We start from the raw sequence: 20,314 nt of genomic DNA, 5'->3' as shown, positions 1-20,314 counted from the left end.
GAGTTGGGTATAGGACTTAAGGGAGAAATTTCTCATCTCTGCTCCCAGATGTGTGGCCAGAGCAATCTGGTAAATGTGCCACATTCTGAGATCGAGGAGTGGGCTGTTTTTGTGTTTTTAGAGGAGTACAGAGAGTTCTGTGTGGAAGTATTCTAAGTTGGAGAGTCTTAGTAGGCATTACATGGAGGTGTCAGGAATGCTGTTGATTGGAAATGTAAACTGGAAAGCCTCCAGCCTCGTTGGTTTGGGTAAAATCGCATGGGGATGGCTAAGTAGGGTGGACGGAAAGGCAGGCAGAGGGCCAGGGGCGCTGCCCGGAGGTCGGGGAGGTGCGGCCAAGCAGCCAGTGAGGTAGGAAGAGAACCTCCGAGGCCCAGGCAAGCCCTGGCATTGCCCCTGGAGCTCCAGGAAGTGGGGGTGGGAGCCCAAAACGTGGCTGGGGTGCTCCTGGTGCCCCTGCCCAGGGTGGGCTTGGTGAGGGATGAGGTGGAAAGGGCTGATTAGAGAAGGTGCAAGTAGGTGAAGAATGTCAGACAGAGTCAAGTCAGCCCTTTTGAGGTTTTTTGCTAAGAAGGAACAGAGAAATGTGATGGTGGTTGGAAGGGATATGGGGGTCAAGTGAAGGGGTTTTTATTTATGATCAGTGATAACAGTGTGCTAATGAAGGTGATTCTACAGAAAAATTACTCTGCCACATACGACACACAGCACCACAGGCTTCATCTCATTGATCCCTCCCCGCCACCCATAGAGGCAGGGAGTGATGGCATCCTTGTTTGCGGAGGTGACAGGTACAGTCACCACAGCTAGATGACTAGGAAGCTGTGGAGCCAAGACTTGATCCCAGATCTGTGCTCTTAATCCTCTGTGGAAAGATTATAGACTTTCCGCTAGAGTACACTCTGATTCTCTTTTGTGGGCGATAACTTAGCCATTGCTCTGACAAGCTTTTAAAAAATAGAATGGTGTGGCGCCTGGCTGGCTCTGTGGGTTAAGTGTCTCACTTCAGCTCAGGTCATGATATCTCATGGTTCCTGAGTTCAGGCCCCACATCAGGTGGTCTGCTGTCAGCACAGAGCCTACTCGGGACCCATGGTCCCCCTCTCAGTGCCCTCCCTGGCTTGTGTGTGCTCTCTCTCTCAAAAATAAATAAGACGGGCACCTGGGTGGCTCAGTCGGTTAAGCATCCAACTTCAGCTCAGGTCATGATCTGTGGTTCATGAGTTCAAGCCCCACATTGGGCTCTGGGCTGACAGCTCAGAGCCTGGAGCCTGTTTCAGATTCCGTGTCTCCTCTCTCTGCCCCTCCCCTGCTCACACTCTGTCTGGGACACCTAACTGGCTCAGTCGGTAGAGCATGCGACTCTTGATCTTGGGGTTGTAAGTTCGAGCCCCACGTTGGGTGTAGATTACTTAAAATCTACTTTAAAAAGATTACTTAGAAATAAAACCTTTAAAAAAAATTAGAATGGTATACTAGGTATTCTCATGATTGTATGTCTGTGACATCTAAAGATAATTTATGTCATTTATACCATATAAGGAAGCATGGATGACTTTGTGCTTTTTTTTTTTAAGTTTATTTATTTATTTGAGAGAGAGAGAGCACACGCACGCAGAGTGGGGGAAGAACAGAGTGGTGAAACAGAGGATCCAAAGTGTGCTCCGTGTTGGTTGTACAGAGCCCAATGTGGGGCTCGAACCCACAAACCACAAGATCATGACCCGAGCCAAAGTTGATGCTTTGAGCCACCCAGACGCCCTACCATTCCTTTTTATGTAATGGGGTTTGTGTACCTTTTTATTCTCTCCCCCACCCCAATATTGGATTTTTCAACAAATACTTATGTAAAGCCTGCCGTGTACCAGCCAGTTATTTTTCTGTCACATGGCAAAAATGGGAGCTACTGCCAGTCATGAGGATTTAGACGCACTGCCTGAAGTCTCGTAGCATTCCTCCTGTTTCCCACCCCGTGGCCCTCTAAGACCTTGATAAGATATTCTGTCACAATGTTTGCTCTGAGCAAATGCTTCTGGCTCTGCACCCTGAGGTTAATGGTTGCACACCCCTAATCTGGCCTCTGATCCTTCACAGCCCACCCTGGACCTTACCCAGGAGGTTCACTTTATCTCTAGTCCCCCTCAAAGCCTTCTGCGGCTCCCGCCGTACCTCTGGGGATAAAGTCCAGTCTCTCTCCTCTTTAGCTTTCATCAAATTCAGAGGGGTCTAGGAGCCCTCAGAGGTATTTAAAAAAAATTGTTCTGTGATAGGTTATATTTCTATCATCCAAAGTTTGGATGCTGTTCTGTTTCAGTGAACTTTGTGTGCATATATCTTGTTTCCATAGTGAGACTTGGTACTCCAGTAGGGAGACTTCTGTTTTCTTTCATAGTCCCTGCGAGGTCCAGCGTGGTGCTGGGTGAGCGTTGGATATTACCACACAGACAGGAGTTGTGTGTGTGTGTGTCACTGACAAATCCATATAGAGGGAAAGTTGGACAGGCAGGTAGAAAGCCTGGCAAACTTTTAAGTTTGTTTTGAGAGAGAAGAGTGCACATGCCAGTGGAAGAGAGAGAATCTCAAGCGGCCTCTGCGCCCTTGGTGTCCAACAAACCATGAGATCAGGACCTGAATCCGAGTCAGCCGAGTAACTGAGCCGCCCCGGCGCTCCTGGCAGACTTGGAACTGCAGGCCTGAGACGTGTGGATGTTTTGCTTGGAAGTGTGGAGGGAGCTCAGTTTTGCGCACATTAAACATGGTGAGCCCCAGAATGGTGCCTTCCCAAGTCGAGTTCAGTAAACCAGCTGACTGGGTGCTAATCAGCCACTTCTGTTTAAATATCAGAAAAAAACTAAATGAACCACTCCAGAATTTTATAATTTCTGATTTCTGCTAGCTGTCGTTATTCCCTGAACTCTGCTTTTAGTCAGTTTTTGAATGAAAATAAAAGTTTCTTAGTAAAGTAAATTCAGAGTAACAGACCTGTTTTAAGGCTGTAGTTTGTGGACTTAAACTCTTCTGTGTTTAGGTAAATAAAGGTTAATGGGGTACTTAACCCGCACATGCCAGGTAGCACAGTGTTTATCAATCTTTACTTACCCTCTGACAAAAGAAAGGGTTTAAAGTATTCTCTAAGCTAAATCTAGGATGTTACGGATCAAAGAGATTTCTTTTAAGTTACTTATTATTTATTTTTGAAAAGGAGAGAGGAGGAGAATCTCAAGCAGGCTCCATGCTGTCAGCTTAGAGACCAAGCAGCACAGAGCCCGACGTCGGACTCGAACTCATGAACCTGTGAGATCATGAGCTGAAATCCAGAGTCAGATGGACGCCCAACTGACGGTGCCATCCATGGGCCCCAGGATCAAAGAGATTCTTGAGAACAATTAGGTGACCCCAAATGTTGTAAAGTGGCGGTCCATCAACAGAATCTGACTTGCAGATACTTGGCCAGAGCGAAGGAGTGGCTGTGCCCTTTAAATAGACATGTACTGTCCATCTCCTCTGGGTTCTTAACACTCCCTGTTTTAAGCCGGACGTTAAAGAGAATTAGTAAAGCCATACCACTCTTCTCACTAATTGCCTGTTGTTCTTTGGAAAATGTAGTTCTCTCATATTTATCTTGCAATGCGTGGTGGTTCGTTGTGCTTATTTGTAAATGAATTATTCTTAAATTTTTTCTCTTTTTTTAAAATTTATTTTGAGAGAGAGTGTGTAACTGGGGGAGGGGCAGACAGAGACAATCCCCAGCATGCTTGTTGCTGTCCACGCAGTCCCACCAACCGTGAGATCCTGACCTGAACAGAAATGAAGAGTCAGACGCTTAACTTGCCTTAAGCCACCCACGTGTCCCTCTCAGCTGTAATTTCTAATTTGGCGAGTATCAGTGGCTATAACCCACATAAACAAAGGCTCTTGGAAGTGTTCAGTGATTTTTAAGAAAGTATATAAAGGGGTCTTGAGACCAGAAAAGTGTGAGAACTACTGTTCAAATGGAACAAATGCTTATTGTAATTAATCAGCATGTAGTACAGTTTCCCGATGTTTGTGTGTCTAGTCCAGCTCCCACGTGGAGTGGTTTTTGACTACCTAAAAGATACTGGCCAGTGTATAGTTTTGGTTTTTTAAACTGCTTCTGATGCCTGTTTTATAACTTGAAGCAAGTTGAATGATCCTATAATATCAGTACTGCAGCACCCACAAATCACGATGTCCTGTGTGGTACTCCGTTACTGTTCCAGATGCTAACCTGGTACCCTATTTGGTTCAGTTGTGTATGTGGGCTTTAATTGAATTGTCTAGCCCATAGAAATGGCTACTGGAAGTACAGGATTAATTAATATATTTTTCCCTATTTCACAAGTAGATACCAAACATCAGAAAAATGTAACTCAAATTCACTATTTGCTTGAAACTAATGTAATGAGCTTGTAACATTTAGATTAGGATTCCCTAATCAAACCTCATTGTTAATGAAGAGATGTTTCGAGCCATAAAGTTTTGCTAAAGTTTATAAGAGAAACAGTCATACCAGAAATAGTTAATCCAGCCTGATTTAAATGCCTGACACAAAAAAGTACATCTTCAGCTTCCGTTCAGTAATAGCTATGGAAGCTATTGTACTTTGCCGTGGTTCATTTGGCTTGAGCAAGTTTTAATAATATTTTAAAGAAACATGGGCTACTTAAAATTAGTCACTTAGGAAATACCATTAAATGAGAATCCTTGATCCTTATTGCAATCAGGGGTCACATAAATGAAGCCTGAGAAGGTAAGGGAGCTTGACGGGTAGCTGGAGGAAAAGTGTTCCAGGCAGAGGGAATAGCAAATGCTGAAGCCCAGATGTAGGACCTTGTTTAGAGTATAGTTGGCATAGTTCCTAAGTGTTTTATTTTGTAAATATCAAGATCATGGTAAAAGAAATCGGAAGAGATAGAAAAGGTAGGGGATGGGGATTAAAGAATACAGTTATCATGCTGAATAAAGTAAAATGATGAAAAAAAATAGAGAAATACATAATCCTTGCACCTAAATATAACCATTGTTACCATCTTGGCCTCTAACCTTTCCAACTTTCTTAAGCTTCTTAAAATGTCACCTAGCATCTGGGTTAGTTTACTAGGGGTGGCGTAACAAAGTACCAACACTGGGTGGCTCACACAACAGGAATTTATTTGCTCATAGTCCAGGAGGCTAGAAGTCCAAGATCAAGGTGTCAACAGGTTTATTTCTTCTGAGACCTCTCCCCTTGGCCTGCAGCTGGCTGCCACCGCCCCGCCCACCCCTCCACCCCCGTGTCCTCACACAGTCTTTTCTCCGTACCTCCAGCATCCCTGTTTTTCTTTGTGTGTCCAAATTTCTCCCTCTTATAAGGATACCAATCAAATTGGATTAGGGCTCATCCTAATGGACCTGTTTTATTTTTTATTTATATATTTTTTAAGAGTTTTTGGATTAGTTTTTTTGTGTTTGTTTGTTTGTTTGTTTTTAGGAACTCCATCCCCAGCATCAGGCTCGAACTTACAAGAGTTACATGCTCTACCTTTTGAGCCAGCCAGGCGCCCCAGTGAACTCATTTTAACTTGATCACCTCTAAAGGCAGAGGGGTCCTGTTTGAAAAAGCGAGTCAGATCCTGGAGTCCTTAACCGTCTCCTGCTCTCCCATCCCACTGACTCGGTTTTAGCTGAGTTGGACTCTTGCTGTTTGACGTTGCAGGCAAGATCCTGCCCAAGGGTCTTAGCACTTGGCTGTTCCCTCTGCTGGGAAGACTCTCCTCCCAGCTGTGCAGAAGTCCTGCTCCTTCACGTCCGGTCTTTAGCCATGACAGCTGGTGGGAATGAGGCTTTCCTTGATTATCCTGTTTAAAATTGTAGCTCCTCCCGCCATGACTCCCTGCTCCACACCACACCTAGCTGTCACACTACATAGTTCGTGTTTTTGTTTTCTCATTATGTGGTTCCTGCTAGAATGTAAGCTCCATACGGGCGGGCATTTTTGTTTTGTTTGCTGCTTATTCCCCATTGCCTAGAAAAGTGCCCGGCCTCTAGCAGATGCTCGGGTGTTTCTTCCAGTTGAACGAATAGCACCAGGCCCCACCCTGGGAAACACTGGGATATCCTGGGAACACCCCCCAGGCTGGAGTCCCTGCAGTGGGCTTTCCTCCAGACTTACGTGGTAAGTGCTGCTCAGTTACCTCTGGGAGTCTGGCCAGTTGGGGGCTCAGCATTTAAGGCAAACGAGAGCTTGGAATTTGCCTGAATTTGAGGGTTTTTTTCCAGAGGTAATAGTTCAAATGCCAGGAAGAGAGGTGGGAGGAGAGAGAAGCAGGCAGGATTGGTTGGGAGAGCCTCCCTAGGGGCATTGCTTAGTGCCCAGGCTCAGGAAGACTGTTGGTCTCCCTGCGGTTCCCCTCCTCGTCCCTCACCTGGCCTCAGTGCTCCGGCTCTGTTCGGGAAAACTCCCAGAAGTGGCTTGAACCTGTGGCGTGGGCTTGTGTGGTTTCTTCCCTGAGCTAGCTGCTTACCAGGCTTGGGGGTTTTTGGAAACACATCGGAGAACTAGCCACCCTCTCTGAGCTTTTTCACAAAAGAGAAACTGTGGCTTGAATAATTGCAGATTTTATCCTTAGCGCCTTCAGGTGACTCGTAGCTGATCAAGAGGACACCATTTTGATTTCATGCGTCCATGGAGGCTGTTCCTCCTGAGGTAGTTTGAGGGTCTGTTCCAGCAAATGAGCAGACCTTTGGCCTCAGAAAGGCATCATAAGAGCAAAATAAAAGGAACAGCCTCTTCTCTTCCAAGGCACTTAATATTCATGGTACTAATATTGATGGTTTTCATCTGTCGTGGACCCATATTGATCAACATTTAGACACGGAAACTCCCGATGAAGTTTATCAAAACTACGGAGGTGGGGGGTGGGGTGTCTTCCAGACTGGGTTCGGTCGTCACTTTGCCTGTAACAGAGCCACGTGCCCCTTCCTTGCGGTTGCTGCGATGGTCGGTACCAGAAGCTCTGTGAGCGAGTTTAAGGGACGACGGCTTTCGGCCGCTCTTTGCATGTTAGCATCGTATTTCCACGGAGTAATAATGAGCAGCTAGATCTAGGCTTACAGGCTCCCCTGGAGTTGCTAGTATCTTGAATTTCTTTCCATTTATTTTAGGAGTAAAAGTCCCTCGCAATTTTCGACTGTTGGAAGAACTGGAAGAAGGCCAGAAAGGAGTAGGCGATGGCACAGTTAGCTGGGGTCTAGAAGATGACGAAGACATGACACTTACGAGATGGACAGGGATGATAATTGGGCCTCCAAGAGTAAGCGTCGAGCTACGGCTATAAATGTCAATGTCTTAAATTCACTGTGCCTCCTTTTAAGAAATACTAGCCTTATCACGGAAAAAGCTCACCAATGGTATATTTTCTGAAATGTGGCTATTCTTTTTTGACCAGTTTCAGTTTATATATTTGAACCTCCTCTGATGCTGTTTAATCCCTCTCCATGGTAAGCAAAAACCTGTTTAGACACCTAGTGTGAATTCACATGACAACGTAGACAGCGAGGTTCGAGGTGACTGCACCTTCAGATGTAGTTTAGAACAAACTCTTGGGCTTATGAGCTAACAGGGCTCCAGATGCAGCCAGCCTCCTGGAGGCCCCGCCTGAACTAGCTGTGAAAAGCCTTCCCTCACGGTTGTGGTTTTCATTCATTGTGTCCCAGGTTCATGGGGCTCTTAGTTCATGATGCTGTCCAGCAAAGGCATGTTGCCTGCCTGGTTGGCTCTGGTCTGTTCCAGGCACTTTGAGACCCAGAGGCAAAGAAGAGACAACACGGATGAGAAAATTGATCTCTCTTTTAGAAGTTCATGATTTGAGAGAGTTCCCGGGCTTCCTAAGTGCCAGCTAACTTTTATTTACATCCATTGTAAAACCCCCAAGAAACGTCCTCTCACTCTCACGAGGACCTGTTGTTAGTTACATTCTGTTGTGTAGTTACATTCATTTTACAGGTGGCAGAACAGAGAAGTAGAGTTCCTTGTCCAAAGTCACTAGCTTGTCATTGCCATAGGGGTTCTGACTCCAGACCCTGTGTTCCTAACCGCTGTACTACACTGTCCCTCCTGCTCAGATTGTGAGTTTTCATCTGTTCCCATTTGAGAATTACCCGGAGTGTTAAGTAGTCCATTAACGTGGGAGTAAAGAGAGAGATTCCTGTAAGGTGACGCTTGTTTCAGACAATAGGAGATTCTGCCTGAACGGAGCAAGACCTTTCCTTCGTCTGCTTGTGCTTCAAGATGGTGGCATTCGTTCCTTCCTCTCGCTGCACGCCCAGGCCCTGCGCCAGCTCTGTGGCGGTAGGAGGACACCTGGCGTGTGGCCCCGCTGGAGCAAGGAAGAGGGCCGTGCTCACTAAGTGTCAGGACCATCTGATGCTCATCTTGGACCGCCATAAACACTCACGGTGAATGACTGGCTTTGCCATTTAACGTTCCTTCTTGAGTCATTTTTGACCCTACGTAGTTTTGTTTTTGGGGTTTTGAAAAACCCATTGAATTTACTGCTTTTACTCATTTATCTTTTTTTTTTTTTAATCTGAAAACCAGGATTTACAGATCTATGAAATACTGGGGGAAACCTGATCTAAATGCAAGTTTCTTCATGGAAATCATTTCTTGCTGCCTCTGAAAGTCCATGTGTGGTCACAGCTTCCTTCACACCATCTCTGCTCTTCCTGAGAATGGATTAGGTTTCTTGAGGAAGAGAACTAGTCTTCCCTCCCCCTTCCTCTCAGAGCACCTGAGAGGACTCAGAGTCCAGTAGCTGTTCAATAGATTTATGGATCAGCCGGCTGGTTTTCAGGTTCTAACAAATTAGGAATGACCCAGCGTACAACATGGCAAATACACTAAACACCGCTGAATTAGACACCTAAACAAGGAATGGAGAAAATGAACCACCGAATCCCACTGAAAATAGTCTGATCTACCTACACCACCTTGGATCACCCTGAGTTTCACTTTAGTGCTTTCCACAGGGGGCTGACTTCTAGTGAGTAGCTCTAGGATGCAAGGTGCCTTCCACGCATTCTTTTCTTTCTTTGTTTTTATAACAGCTTTCCTGAGATAAAAATTCCTGTATCCCAGAACTTGAAACCTGTAGAATACACTTCTAATGTGCACGGTTTGGTGGTTTTTATTAGATTCAGAATTGCACACCTGCCACTAATTTCAGAACATTCTCATTACCCCAGAGAGGCCCCTCCCCCATCAGCAGCCCCTCCCATTCTGCGTCCCTTCCCTGTCCTCCCCTTTGACAGCCACTCACTTCCTGTCTCTGGATATGTCTGTTCTGGACGTTTCATATAAATGGAATTACACAGTATGTGGTCTTTTGTGATGAGCTTTTATTTAGCATAATGTTTTCGAGGTTCATACATGTTACAGTGCTTCCCCATGGCTCATTCCTTCGTGTGGCGGAGTAACGTTCCATTATGTGGCTAGACCACCTTTTCTTTTCTCATTAATTAGTTGCTACATATTTGAATTCTTTCCTTTTTTTTTTTTTTGCGCATTCTGAACAAGGCTGCTATGGATTTTTGTGTGCAGGCTTTTGTGTGGACATATGTTTTCATTTCTCTTGGGCACGTACCTGGGCGTGGAGCCGCCGGGATCATATGGTAACTTTATGTTTAACATTTTAAATACCTGTCAGACTGTTTTCCAAAGCCGCTGCTGCACCGTTTTTATTCCCACCCAACAGTGCAGGAGGGTTCTGTTTTCTCCACGCCCTCACCAATACTTACTTTTGACTTGTTTTTTTTTTTAATCCTTGTAGTTATGCTTGCCCTGGATCCCCAAGGTTAAAAGCAAAGTCATAAAAGGAACTGTCTGTGTCTAGGTGCTTCCTATGACCAGTCTATTTTATGACTAGCATACAAGGTATAAACTGTGACTGCAATATCAATGTAATTATTAGCATCTAAATAGAACACTTGAGTAACTTACACCCTCTTATGGTTTTGCTACTGTATGACTCAACAAGAAAATCTTCCGTCAAAAGCGACCCACCAATTCTAGGAATATACTCCTCTTTTTTTTAAATGTGTTGCCCAAAGGGCTCTCTGTGTACAAACCTATTGAATCAGCATTTTCAGCAGTAGCAAAATACTGGAACCACCTCAGTGTCTTCCAGCAGATGCACCGCGCACTGCGCACTGTTGAGCTGTTGGAAAGCACGAGCCAGGTGCACGTGCACTGAACTGGGATGGTCTCCATGGGACTCAAGGGGAGGAAGTAAGGTGCGCGGCGGCTAGAGAGCCGCCGCTGAGGAGGGTGGGGAGAGCAGGAGGGACGTCCGCTGTGCGTTTGCAGCACGTTTGGAGGAACACACAAGAAACTGGGGGCCGTGGTCGCCTTCAGAAGAGAGCTGGCGGCCGGGGCCGGCGTGGGAAGGAGACTTAGCTCTTGACCTTTTTCCTCCTTGGACTGAGTTGCTTTAATTCAATGTGTGTTCTCTTTTTGAGTATTTTTTTCCCTCCCTAAGGAAAGCAAGTTCTCCAAACCGAAAAACAAAAGTTTGTCATCTAAGTGCTCTTTGCAAAATTCCAACACATGTCCAGCTGTCCCCAACAGAGGACAGGTTACAGAGCAGCCAGGTCACAGAGCCGTGTCTCAGCCCGAGCGCCATTCACATCGCGAGCTGGGTCCTTCGTTGCGGGGCTGTCCTGTGCGTTGTAGCGTCAGCAGCGCCCCGGCCTCAGCTCACTAGATGCCAGTAGCACCTCCCCGCCGGTGTGACAACCATTAGCGTCTCCAGATGCTGGGGTGGGGGCTGGGCAGAGATCGCCCCAGTTGAGAAACACCATTATGCCTCTGGGGTTCTCCAGGATCGTGTTCTTGTGCGTGGGTTAGAGCTTGGGTGTGTGTTCATACGCGTGCTTCTCTAAAAGTCCTCTACACGTGCTTAAGAACGAGACATACCTACACAAGTGTGTGCACGAAAAGGAGGGTGGCCCTCCCCCCATTTCCTTACACTCCCCACAGACTGTGTGTGTTTCTACTGGCTTTTGCTTTGGGTACACAAACATAAATGCACATCCTTTTTAATAAAAATGAGACCTGTTCTACACAGTGTTTCACAGCTTCATGTTTTTCACATAACAGATGGTGGGTGTCTTTCCATGTGAGTGCATGTTGATCTGTCTCTTTGAAAATTTTTATGTGACATGTATGATACATGAATACATCCTCATAAAAATTATCAAACAGTACAGAGTATGTAAAGTAAGTTTACTTTGTTCCCCTTAACTCTCTGTCAGGAAAAGAGAAAACCATGCTAGGTATTTCAACAAAGCTAATTTAATAGAGGAAGGTGATCAAATTGGTGCTGGACTGCAAAAGCAGAGAAGGCACAGTGTAGGACCACAGAGCCAACTCAGCAGGAAACAGTGACTTAGCCCTGTGGCCGGGAGGACATGGCGGGGGTGTGGGCCGACAGAACCCAGCACCTGGAGGAGTGGTCTCAGGAGGCAGGGACCATGCTTGGGGACACTGAAAGACGCCAGAAGTCAGAGCAGCTCTCAAAGCCCCAGTGAGGGGCTCATTTAGGCCGACATGGCAGGAACAGAAGTAGAATGGAAAGGAACAGGTGCCTCCTTTCTCCTTCGTATTTTATATTAGATGCTTGTGTGGTTAACTGGACAGTTTAGTCTTAGGTTGTGGAGCATTTGGGTGGCACCAGCAGTGAGTTAGAGACATGAATAGTTAATGTCGCCTGAAGATGGGTCCAGCAGCTCACTCAGGATACCCTGGCCGGTGGGTGAGGGAGAGGCTTGGCACAGAGGAAGATTGTGTCTCCTCACTGCCTGCAGGGGTGCTTACACTCCAAGCCCACCTTTCTCAGCTCTGCTTTGAGTACTGGGGCCAGGACTCTGCAAACTACATTCGTCCTTTGTCAGCTAGTGCTCTGTTGGGTTCCTCCAATCAGGGACACAGGAGAGCACCTGAAAGGCAAAAAGAAGGGACTTACCTTTGCCTGTTCTGTAGCTCCACTCTGGTAATGGCCCCTCGTCCCCGGCCTCAGCGATGGGTCCCAGCCTCCATCCAACTCAAGGGGGTGCTCCCAGAGCCTCCTTGGAGGTCTGAGATCAGCTCTGGAGACCTCTTACTCTGAGCCTCTAGGTCTGAAAAACTTTATTCCTTCTGGTCCCCCAGCCAAGGGACACTACTGCCTTCTGCCAGTTTCCTCTGTATTAGCTCAGACCCCTTTCTGTCTTTTCAGTCCAGTGACACCTATTTAACCAATTCCCTATATTAAATTCTCTTAAAGTACCTAGTGCAGTGTCTCCCTTCCTGGATTAACCCCTCCCCTCCACCTCTCCTCCTGTGCACCTCCCCAGCTCTCCAGATTAATTCCTCCCCTCACCCCTCTTCCTGTGCCTTTTCCTCCTTCATCTTCAGAGCCGTTCCTTTAAGGACTTCTCACTTTTTAAAGGGCCCACCCCTCATTCTCCTGTAGCCTGCACCCACCCTGTATGTCACACATAACGTGTGTACACCTGCGTCAGATTTCACCTGAGGAGCAGTTGTCCGGTTGACCAGAGTCACCTTTTTATATACTGAGATTGTGTCACTTTGCTTATTTTTGCAATCATGCCTTTTTCTTTCTCATGTATCATACGTTTTAAATATAAATTTTCTAATACTTCTAGATGTAGAGAAAAGGTGTGAAGGTAGTATGGAAGGTTCTCACATGTACCCTCCCCCCCCCCGTTGTTAGCATCTTCTGTTGGGATGCTACATTTTTTACGACCAGTGATCCAGATGCTCATGGATGACTATTAACCAGAATCCATATCTTATCCCGGTGTTCTTAGTTTTCACCTGTGTCTGTTTTCCGTTCCAGAATCCTATCCAAGACACCATGTTGGGTTTTTTTTGTCATCCTGTCCTGGGCTTTTTGTGGCTGTGAAGATTTCAGGGTTTTCTTGTTTTTGTTGCCCTTGACAGTTTGGAGGAATACTGGTCAGGTGTTTTGTAGAATGTCTGTATTGGAATTTATCTGATGTTTTTCATCGTGCTTAGGCATGTGTAGTCGGGCCCAGAGGAGTTTGTAATCTCTGGGCCCGGGTGTCCAGTGCACGGAGCAGCCGGTGTGCAGTTCGCCTCAGCACGCGTGGAGGGAGGTGTGCGTCAGCTGTTATGGGGGCGCCGCTCTGTGGCTCGCTGGCTACCCCAGGAGCCACGTCTCCGCAGTCCTTCCCTGTTGTGTCTGGGCCGCAGCCTTTGCAAAGACTGCAGGGTTTCCGGTTTCGTGAAGATGCCGATCTGTGGAGTCAGCCCCTTGCAGGTGGCCGTGGCCGTGGTTCACAGCTATTCTGGCGGTTGCGGACTGTGTTTCACGTTTTTGTGCACAAGGAAGTTCCTAGACGGGGCCTTGTTGGTGTGAGCCCACCTGTTGCACATCCTGATAGGCGCTGCCAGGTCGCCCCACGAAGCCCGTGCCATGTCCACGAGGCGGGAAGTTCCACGATCAGATGAGGAGTCCGGAGCAGTGCTCCTCCCGGAGGCGCCGTGCTGCAGCAGCTCTTCAGGCGCATTTCCCTTCTTCCGTGAAGCCTTTTAGCAGGTCCCTGGAGCAACCAGTAAGCAGAACAGAAGAAGAAAGCCAGAACCCTGTTTTCTACAAAAGTCTTGCTTTGGGCTTTTTAATGATCCTTCAGGTGTCTCTGTATTCCCTTGACGTGAGGCATTTTTTACTGGGTTCCAGTGAAATTGCCAGCTGAATGTCAATAGTCAGAAATTTAGTTATTTCTTTTTTGCTTTCTAAGAAGTCAGTCATAGAATGCCTGTTTTTAAGTTAGACTTCATGGTGTCAAGCGTGATAAGGTTTAATGTATGAAATAATCAGAATCCTGTTACCAAGCGGCACGCCTTCCTAACCATTTTGCCACTGTTGTTAATAGAATGACGAGTGAAAGTTTATCGAGGCTGATAAGCCATAAAACATTCCAGCAGGTGAATAAATTGGTGCATCAGAACCTCCAAAATGTGGATCCAGTATTTTAAAGAGATTTACTGATTTTGTAACTACCCCAAGCCCATGCCCCCAGGGACTGTTGTCTGTAAGAGATTCTGTCCTTCAGGTGTGTGACAGACCATTGAGCGTGAATGCAGGGCACGTCCCGTCCAGAGACGCACTTGGGGTCGTACAGTGAGCAGACGCTGCTGAGTGCGTAGTTGCTGACTGCTGACGGAGACGGGCTAGGTGCTGCGGACAGACCTTTTATCATCTTTCCCATAAATCCCTTTTTGCTTCCTTGTGTTTACTGATTTTTTATCTTCAGAGGGAGCACTTTAGTTGCAACAAGTGATTCATCATATAAACTTGTAAAGAGCAATATTCAAGTCAAGGAACATTTGAGTGCCAATTCGGTTGAGACCCCTGGTTTATGGAGGGGGGTCTGACAGGAGACCTTACATGGGGAGTCAGGAAGACTTCTGAGAGGAGGGTGCCCTTCAGCCAGAGAGCTGCAGGATGGACGCGGGGGCACAACTGATGCCCCGATACAGCCGTGGGGGCTAGACGGGGAGGGAGAGGAACAAAGAGGAAGGGGACGCAGGGTCTGATCCAGGAACCTGGGCTTCCTTCTCGGGTCGCCAGCAGCCACGGGAAGGGTGAGGCCTGCAGGGCCCCTTCTTGGTTTTGAAAGGTCAGTCAGTCTGCTGTGCGGAGAACAGATTTTAGGGGGAGCAAGTGAACAGGGATCAGGGGTGCTTGGGAGGAAGGACAAGGTAGAGGGAAGCAGGTGGCTGTGGGGTCCCTGTAGGAGGTGGTAGCTGAGACTTTCTTTTGACTGGAAGGTTGAGGGTAAGAGAGCAGGGAATTGCCAGGTTTTGCTTTATCTAACAGCTAGACGGTGGGAAGGGAAGCAAAGGGAAGAGCAGGCTGAGCGAGGCCAGGTGGAAATTCAGAGTTGAGTTCAGGTTTGTCAGTTTGGAGTCCCTGTTACGTGGATGTATGAGGTTCTCATGGGGATATTATGAATGCCTCCTTTATTGTTTTTAAAGTTTAATTTTGAGAGACAGAGACTGCGCAAGTGAGGGAGAGAGCGAGAGGGGGAGACACAGAATCTGAAGCAGGCTCCGGGCTCCGAGCTGTCAGCACAGAGCCTGGTGGGGCTCAAACCCACTAACTGTGAAACCATGACCTGAGCCAAAGTCGGACACTTAACTGACTGAGCCACCCAGGTGCCCCATATGAATGCCTTCTGAATCTTAAAATATGTTCCAGTTTTGTTTTTTTTTAATCAGGGATGGATCACTCTTTAGACATAATGTTTCCAAGGATTTAAATCACATCTTCTGTAAGTGATTCCCCCCAAAGACAGCTAGATGGCGCTGTCTACACAGGAACCTTTACTGTTGGCAGCAGGCACTGGGGATGGGGGACCTAATGGAGAGTGGGTGACCTCTGCCTTCGAGGGGGCCCATCTTATGGAGAGGCATCGCCTTTCAGGGTGGTCTTCAGACAAGTGAATGATAACGTCAGGACGTCAGACAGGACAGAAGGCTGTGGACTAGCCTTCCCCTGTGACGACTGAACTGGGTGGCAGTTGACCAGGTGACACTTGAACTGGGTCTTCGTGGATGTGTGGTAGTTCAGGTGGGGGCAGGGCGCTCTAGGCAGACCAACAGCCTGCCAACGACAGTACCGTGGAAAGTCCATTGGCATGGGAGATTGGACTTTCCAGTGTTTTTCTACAGAGCCACTGCTGGCATGTGATGGAGGACAGTTTTTTCCTATGCGGGCCGTATCTTTGGCTCCCCACCTCACCCACTCAATGCCTGTGATCTCTCAGGTCAATGTCAAGTCTGCAGGGAGAGGCGGCACACAGCCCCAGAGTAACGATGAGATGGGGAGCAGCTCTGTCTGCATCCACGCACACCCCCTGACTGCTCTTTCATTTTGAAGTGAAGAGCTGCCTCCTCGCTGCTTTGCACACGGTGGTATTTAATGCGCTGGCTGAGGGCCCTGGCGTGATTAGCCCTTTAGTGTTGCTTCCCAGAGCAAATGCTTCTCACACACCATTCCCAGAGCATAGGACAGAGCTGCAAAGTAGAGAAATTAATAGGAAAACCAGTCCATCTGATTGGACGTAAATAATACTAACTCAGAATTTCAATGATGCTATTTTCAATTTTCTTATTATTCCCCCAAGACCAGAATTCCTATACACTAGTGTGGAGACTAGTTACGATAACAAACACCGAGTAGACTGTGTATAGAGGAAGCAGACGCACCAGCGCTGCAGGAGTTCGTGGGGCCTCGAAAGATCTGCTGTTGTGAGTTCATGGTTGGTAATTGCCTGATGTCTCTGTGCCTTTTTCTTCCAGACAATTTATGAAAACCGAATATACAGCCTTAAAATAGAATGTGGACCTAAATACCCAGAAGCACCCCCCTTTGTAAGATTTGTAACAAAAATTAATATGAACGGAGTTAATAGTTCTAACGGAGTGGTAAGTTGTGTTTCCTGCCCGTCCTGGTTTGGGTTGAGAAAGGCTTTGTGCTGAGCGTCAGGGGCCTCTGGCCCTAACCGCATGTGTCCCTTGGCTGCTGGATGGCGGGACATGTCGCAGCACGGACGTGCGCCGTTGGGGTGGAGGCCGGCTCCCCGGCTGTGTTTAAGTCGTCCCTCCCATGACCCTCGCTCTGGGCCAGCACCACGCAGCCACTCGGAGACACGAGCTCTCTCCATCCTCATGGTGCATTCTCCTGAGGTAGAGATGGGGAAACTGAGGCCTAGACGTGCCAGACCTTATCCAGGATCATGCTTTGACTTCCTGAGCCTTATTTGTGGCACACAGTAGTTTGTCGGTTTAATGGCCTCACTTTGTAAACGTATTTTTGCCACCATAGATGGGAGACCTGTGTCACTTGTCATAAGAAGGCGGTCACGGCAACAGTACAGTAAATACGACAAAATCAAAAAGTGATGTTAATAAATTCTTCCTTCGTGTGTTTCTTGCCAAATGCTTTGCACCTTTGAGACCTGCTCTCGTTCAAAGGGAAGATCGGCAGGTGTTGAAGGGTTTTACACGTTAGCATCCTGTGAGCCGAGCCTTTGTTTTGAGGTCCTCAGAAGACCTGAAAGCAAATTGGGAAGAGATGAGGCTTGCCGCTGCGTGCTCAGGGTTTCGTGTCGTCTCTGAGTTCCACCTAAAGGCCAGAACCCAGAACACGACCCACGCTTTGGAAAGTTTCTTTCAGGAATTGGCTGCCAAAACTCGAGAGAGTGTGCCTCTGAGGCAAGTCCTTGTCCCTAGAGCGTGGATCTGGCCGCCGCCTGCCTTTGCTGACCCGGTGCCCTGTGCATCTGTATCATCCACGAGGGCGAGACTTGACAAAGGACAGGCTCTGAGCAGTGGCAGCAGCCAGCCCAGGAGAGCGGGCCACTGTTCTAGAGCCGGTTGGGTTGAGTCTTGCCAAGCGTGTGGCCATTTTTCTGAGAGTGGCTTTACTTACCTAAGACGTCTGTCTCCCAGCCAGGGACACAAACCGGGAAAAACAGACCGGCTGGAGGGAGGGAATCATGCAGGCGTTCTGCCTGTCGGATCCCTTTGTGTGATCGGCGCGTTCTACTTGAAAAACGCGTTTTTACTCGTGTCTGTAGGGTAACTCCAACATACAGCGATTCATTCGTTTGAGAGCCCGACAGTGTTTTCCGTTGGCCTTTTGCAGGTGGACCCGAGGGCCACGCCCGTGCTGGCCAAATGGCAGAACTCCTACAGCATCAAGGTCGTCCTGCAGGAGCTCCGGCGCCTCATGATGTCTAAAGAAAACATGAAACTCCCTCAGCCGCCCGAAGGACAGTGTTACAGCAATTAATCAAAAAGAAAAACCACAGACCCCCTCCTCCCCATTCGATTTAAGCAGTCTTCATTTTCCACAGTAGTAAATTTTCTAGATACGTCTTGTAGACCTCAAAGTACGGGAAAGGAAGCGCCCATTCAAAGGCAGTTTATCTTAAGATACTGTAAACGATACTAATTTTTTGTCCATTTAAAATATATAAGTTGTGCTATAACAAATCATCCTGTCAAGTGTAACCACTGTCCACATAGTTGAACTTCTGGGATCAAGAAAGTATATTTAAAATTGATTCCCATCGTAACTGGTGGGGCACATCTAACTCAACTGTGAAAAGACACATCACACAATCACCTTGCTGCTGATTACATGGCCTGGGGTCTCTGCCTTCTCCCCTTCTCGTGCCCCTGCCCCCGCCCCCTCCTGCCTCCCTCCCTCTCCCTGCAGCAGCCCTCCAGCCTGGGGTGGCTTGCTAGAGGAGGTGTGAAGGTTTCAGGTCACAGCCTGTGGGACTACTGCTGGGTGTGCGGGGGTGCGCCAGCTGCACCCCTGCTTTCTTTTTTTTAAGTCTTAAATGATGCCTCCCCCTGCCCAAGCCATCGTCCCTTCTTCACTTTTCCACGACCACCCTTGGCCGAGCATAGATTGTAACCCCCTCCGCTCCCCTCTGAAATTGGCCTTCGGTGAGGAATTCAGGGCTCTCCCCCATATCTTCTCCCCCACCTTAATCGAGGGGTGCTGCTCTTCCCTTCCTCCTCCTCTCTGTACCATCACCACCCAGCGCTTTCCACAGTACTTCCTTGCTTTGGCCAGAAGCCGTCAGGTAAGGTTGGAAAGAGTCTGACTTCCCTCGTTTAGTTTTGGAGCCACATCCACTCGCTCTCCAGCAGCCTGGGAACGCATACTGGGTCCTCAGCCCTGCCTCCCTCTGCCGTCACCGTCAGCGGACGCGGCTTTTAGCTCAGGTTTTGATAAAGCGAAAAGAACAGTCACCAGGGGTACTCCGACCTGCCAGCTCTCAAAGTTCTTGGTGGTTAAACTTGGAGCAAGGCCACAGAAGACACTTGTAAGCACACATGATCCCTCTGAATGAATTGTTTTCTTTTCCTGTCATTGCTTTTGCTTTTAAAAATGGAAGCGATTTTAAACAGGGTTCTCCTGGGGTCCCCTTGCAGTCCGTTTGGGTCTAGTTTGGAATGTGGCAACGGAAGCAGAAGGCGCCTTGAATCCGGTGCATCCTTTGGTCTCGGCGCGGCTGCTTCTCACGGTCCTCAGCAGGGACGGAGAAAGAACTCGGTGTGCACAGCAGACCCCCGACACGGGCGGGCTTGACTTCCTGGCAGATTGCTGCGTTTTTTCCACTTTTCTGTTCAGGACCACTAAATGCTGAGATGTGGATGCGTACCGAAATAAAAGCGATTCATTGTGTTCTAAAGGTTTTTTTTTTTTAATTTAGTGTTTGTGTAAAACCACCTTTTGAAGCAGCAGCTATCAAATCTGAAAAGCAATCGGTGTTTCCATTCATCTTTTTCTGGGGGAAACCTTAGTTCTAAGGATTTAACACCCTGTAAGTAAAGATTAACAGAACAGTATTCCATAAGCAGCCTTTTTATTGTCAGACCATTGCCTGATTTTAATATAATAAAAAAGTGTGCGTTAATATTTAAGAAGCTGTGCCCTTCTTCCTGTCGGCATGTAATCTAGGAACAGGACTTAATGGCTTGGATGCTTTGGGATCCAAACTGACGTCTGAAAGCAGGGTCGGCGCACCTCCACCAAGGGCCTAAGTCAGTGAAGAGGGCAAAATGGAAGGTACTGTGTACGTATTTTATTTGTTCTGTGAGAGAAAACATTTCCACGAAGTTTTTTTACTGATGAAACTCAGTAACAGTTGAGTACAATTCTTCTGGTAAAGTTAGGGTGAAGAGAATGGAATTCTGGGCGGGGGCGGGGGCGGGGCGGGGGCGGGGCGGGGGGCGGGGCGACCTTCGCTCCGTCAGAACTCAGTACCCCTGACTCCCAGATGAGTTTGTAGACGCTCACCTGTGGAAACCCTTCTTGACCGGTGGCCAGGAACAGGCATGCCCCCGCCAGACAGTAGTGAAAATGGGGGTGGGGCCGTCCCTTCAGGGGCTCTGTGGGACTCCAGCTACGGAGCCCCGCGGAGCCCCCCCTTACCGGTTGGTTTGGGTCAGTCGGAAGGGAAACAGACTTGCACGTGGGTCTCTGGTCTGAGACCAGAATTCTCCTGGACGGCGGCCGGCCTGCCACCTACCGTGTAAGGAGTGGGAAGGTGTCTGCGGCCGTTTAATCCAGGATCTGACCTTCCTGCTCTGGTCCCAGCCGCCAGCGGGCACGACCCATGTCCTGTGGCTGGGCAGGGCCGTCCTTCTGAGCCAGCCCACGTGTCCGAACCTGGGGCCTGGGAAGAGCCATATTGTCCCACC

General features: G+C 48.0%; 1 protein-coding gene and 1 long non-coding RNA gene across 3 annotated transcripts in view; both read left to right on the top strand.

Moving 5' to 3' along the window:
• UBE2V1 (ubiquitin conjugating enzyme E2 V1) overlaps positions 1-19,534 on the top strand; it is a 29,627-nt gene extending 10,093 nt beyond the window's left edge. For both annotated transcript variants that reach the window (XM_029916011.1, XM_029916012.1), the window contains 3 exons: positions 7,165-7,313; positions 16,391-16,516; positions 17,739-19,534. In XM_029916011.1, coding sequence (XP_029771871.1) covers positions 7,165-7,313; positions 16,391-16,516; positions 17,739-17,885 — 422 coding nt within the window. In that variant the 3' untranslated portion in view covers positions 17,886-19,534. The remainder of the gene's footprint in view (positions 1-7,164; positions 7,314-16,390; positions 16,517-17,738) is intronic.
• On the top strand, positions 7,320-9,377 carry LOC115273101. The gene is made up of 2 exons (XR_003900674.1): positions 7,320-8,457; positions 8,600-9,377. It is a non-coding gene; the product is annotated as an uncharacterized LOC115273101 (long non-coding RNA).
• Positions 19,535-20,314: the final 780 nt, after the last annotated feature.

The sequence above is a fragment of the Suricata suricatta genome, chromosome 12 (genome assembly GCF_006229205.1).
Source record: "Suricata suricatta isolate VVHF042 chromosome 12, meerkat_22Aug2017_6uvM2_HiC, whole genome shotgun sequence".
Taxonomy (NCBI): domain Eukaryota; kingdom Metazoa; phylum Chordata; class Mammalia; order Carnivora; family Herpestidae; genus Suricata; species Suricata suricatta.
This window is presented reverse-complemented; position numbering and strand designations above follow the sequence as displayed.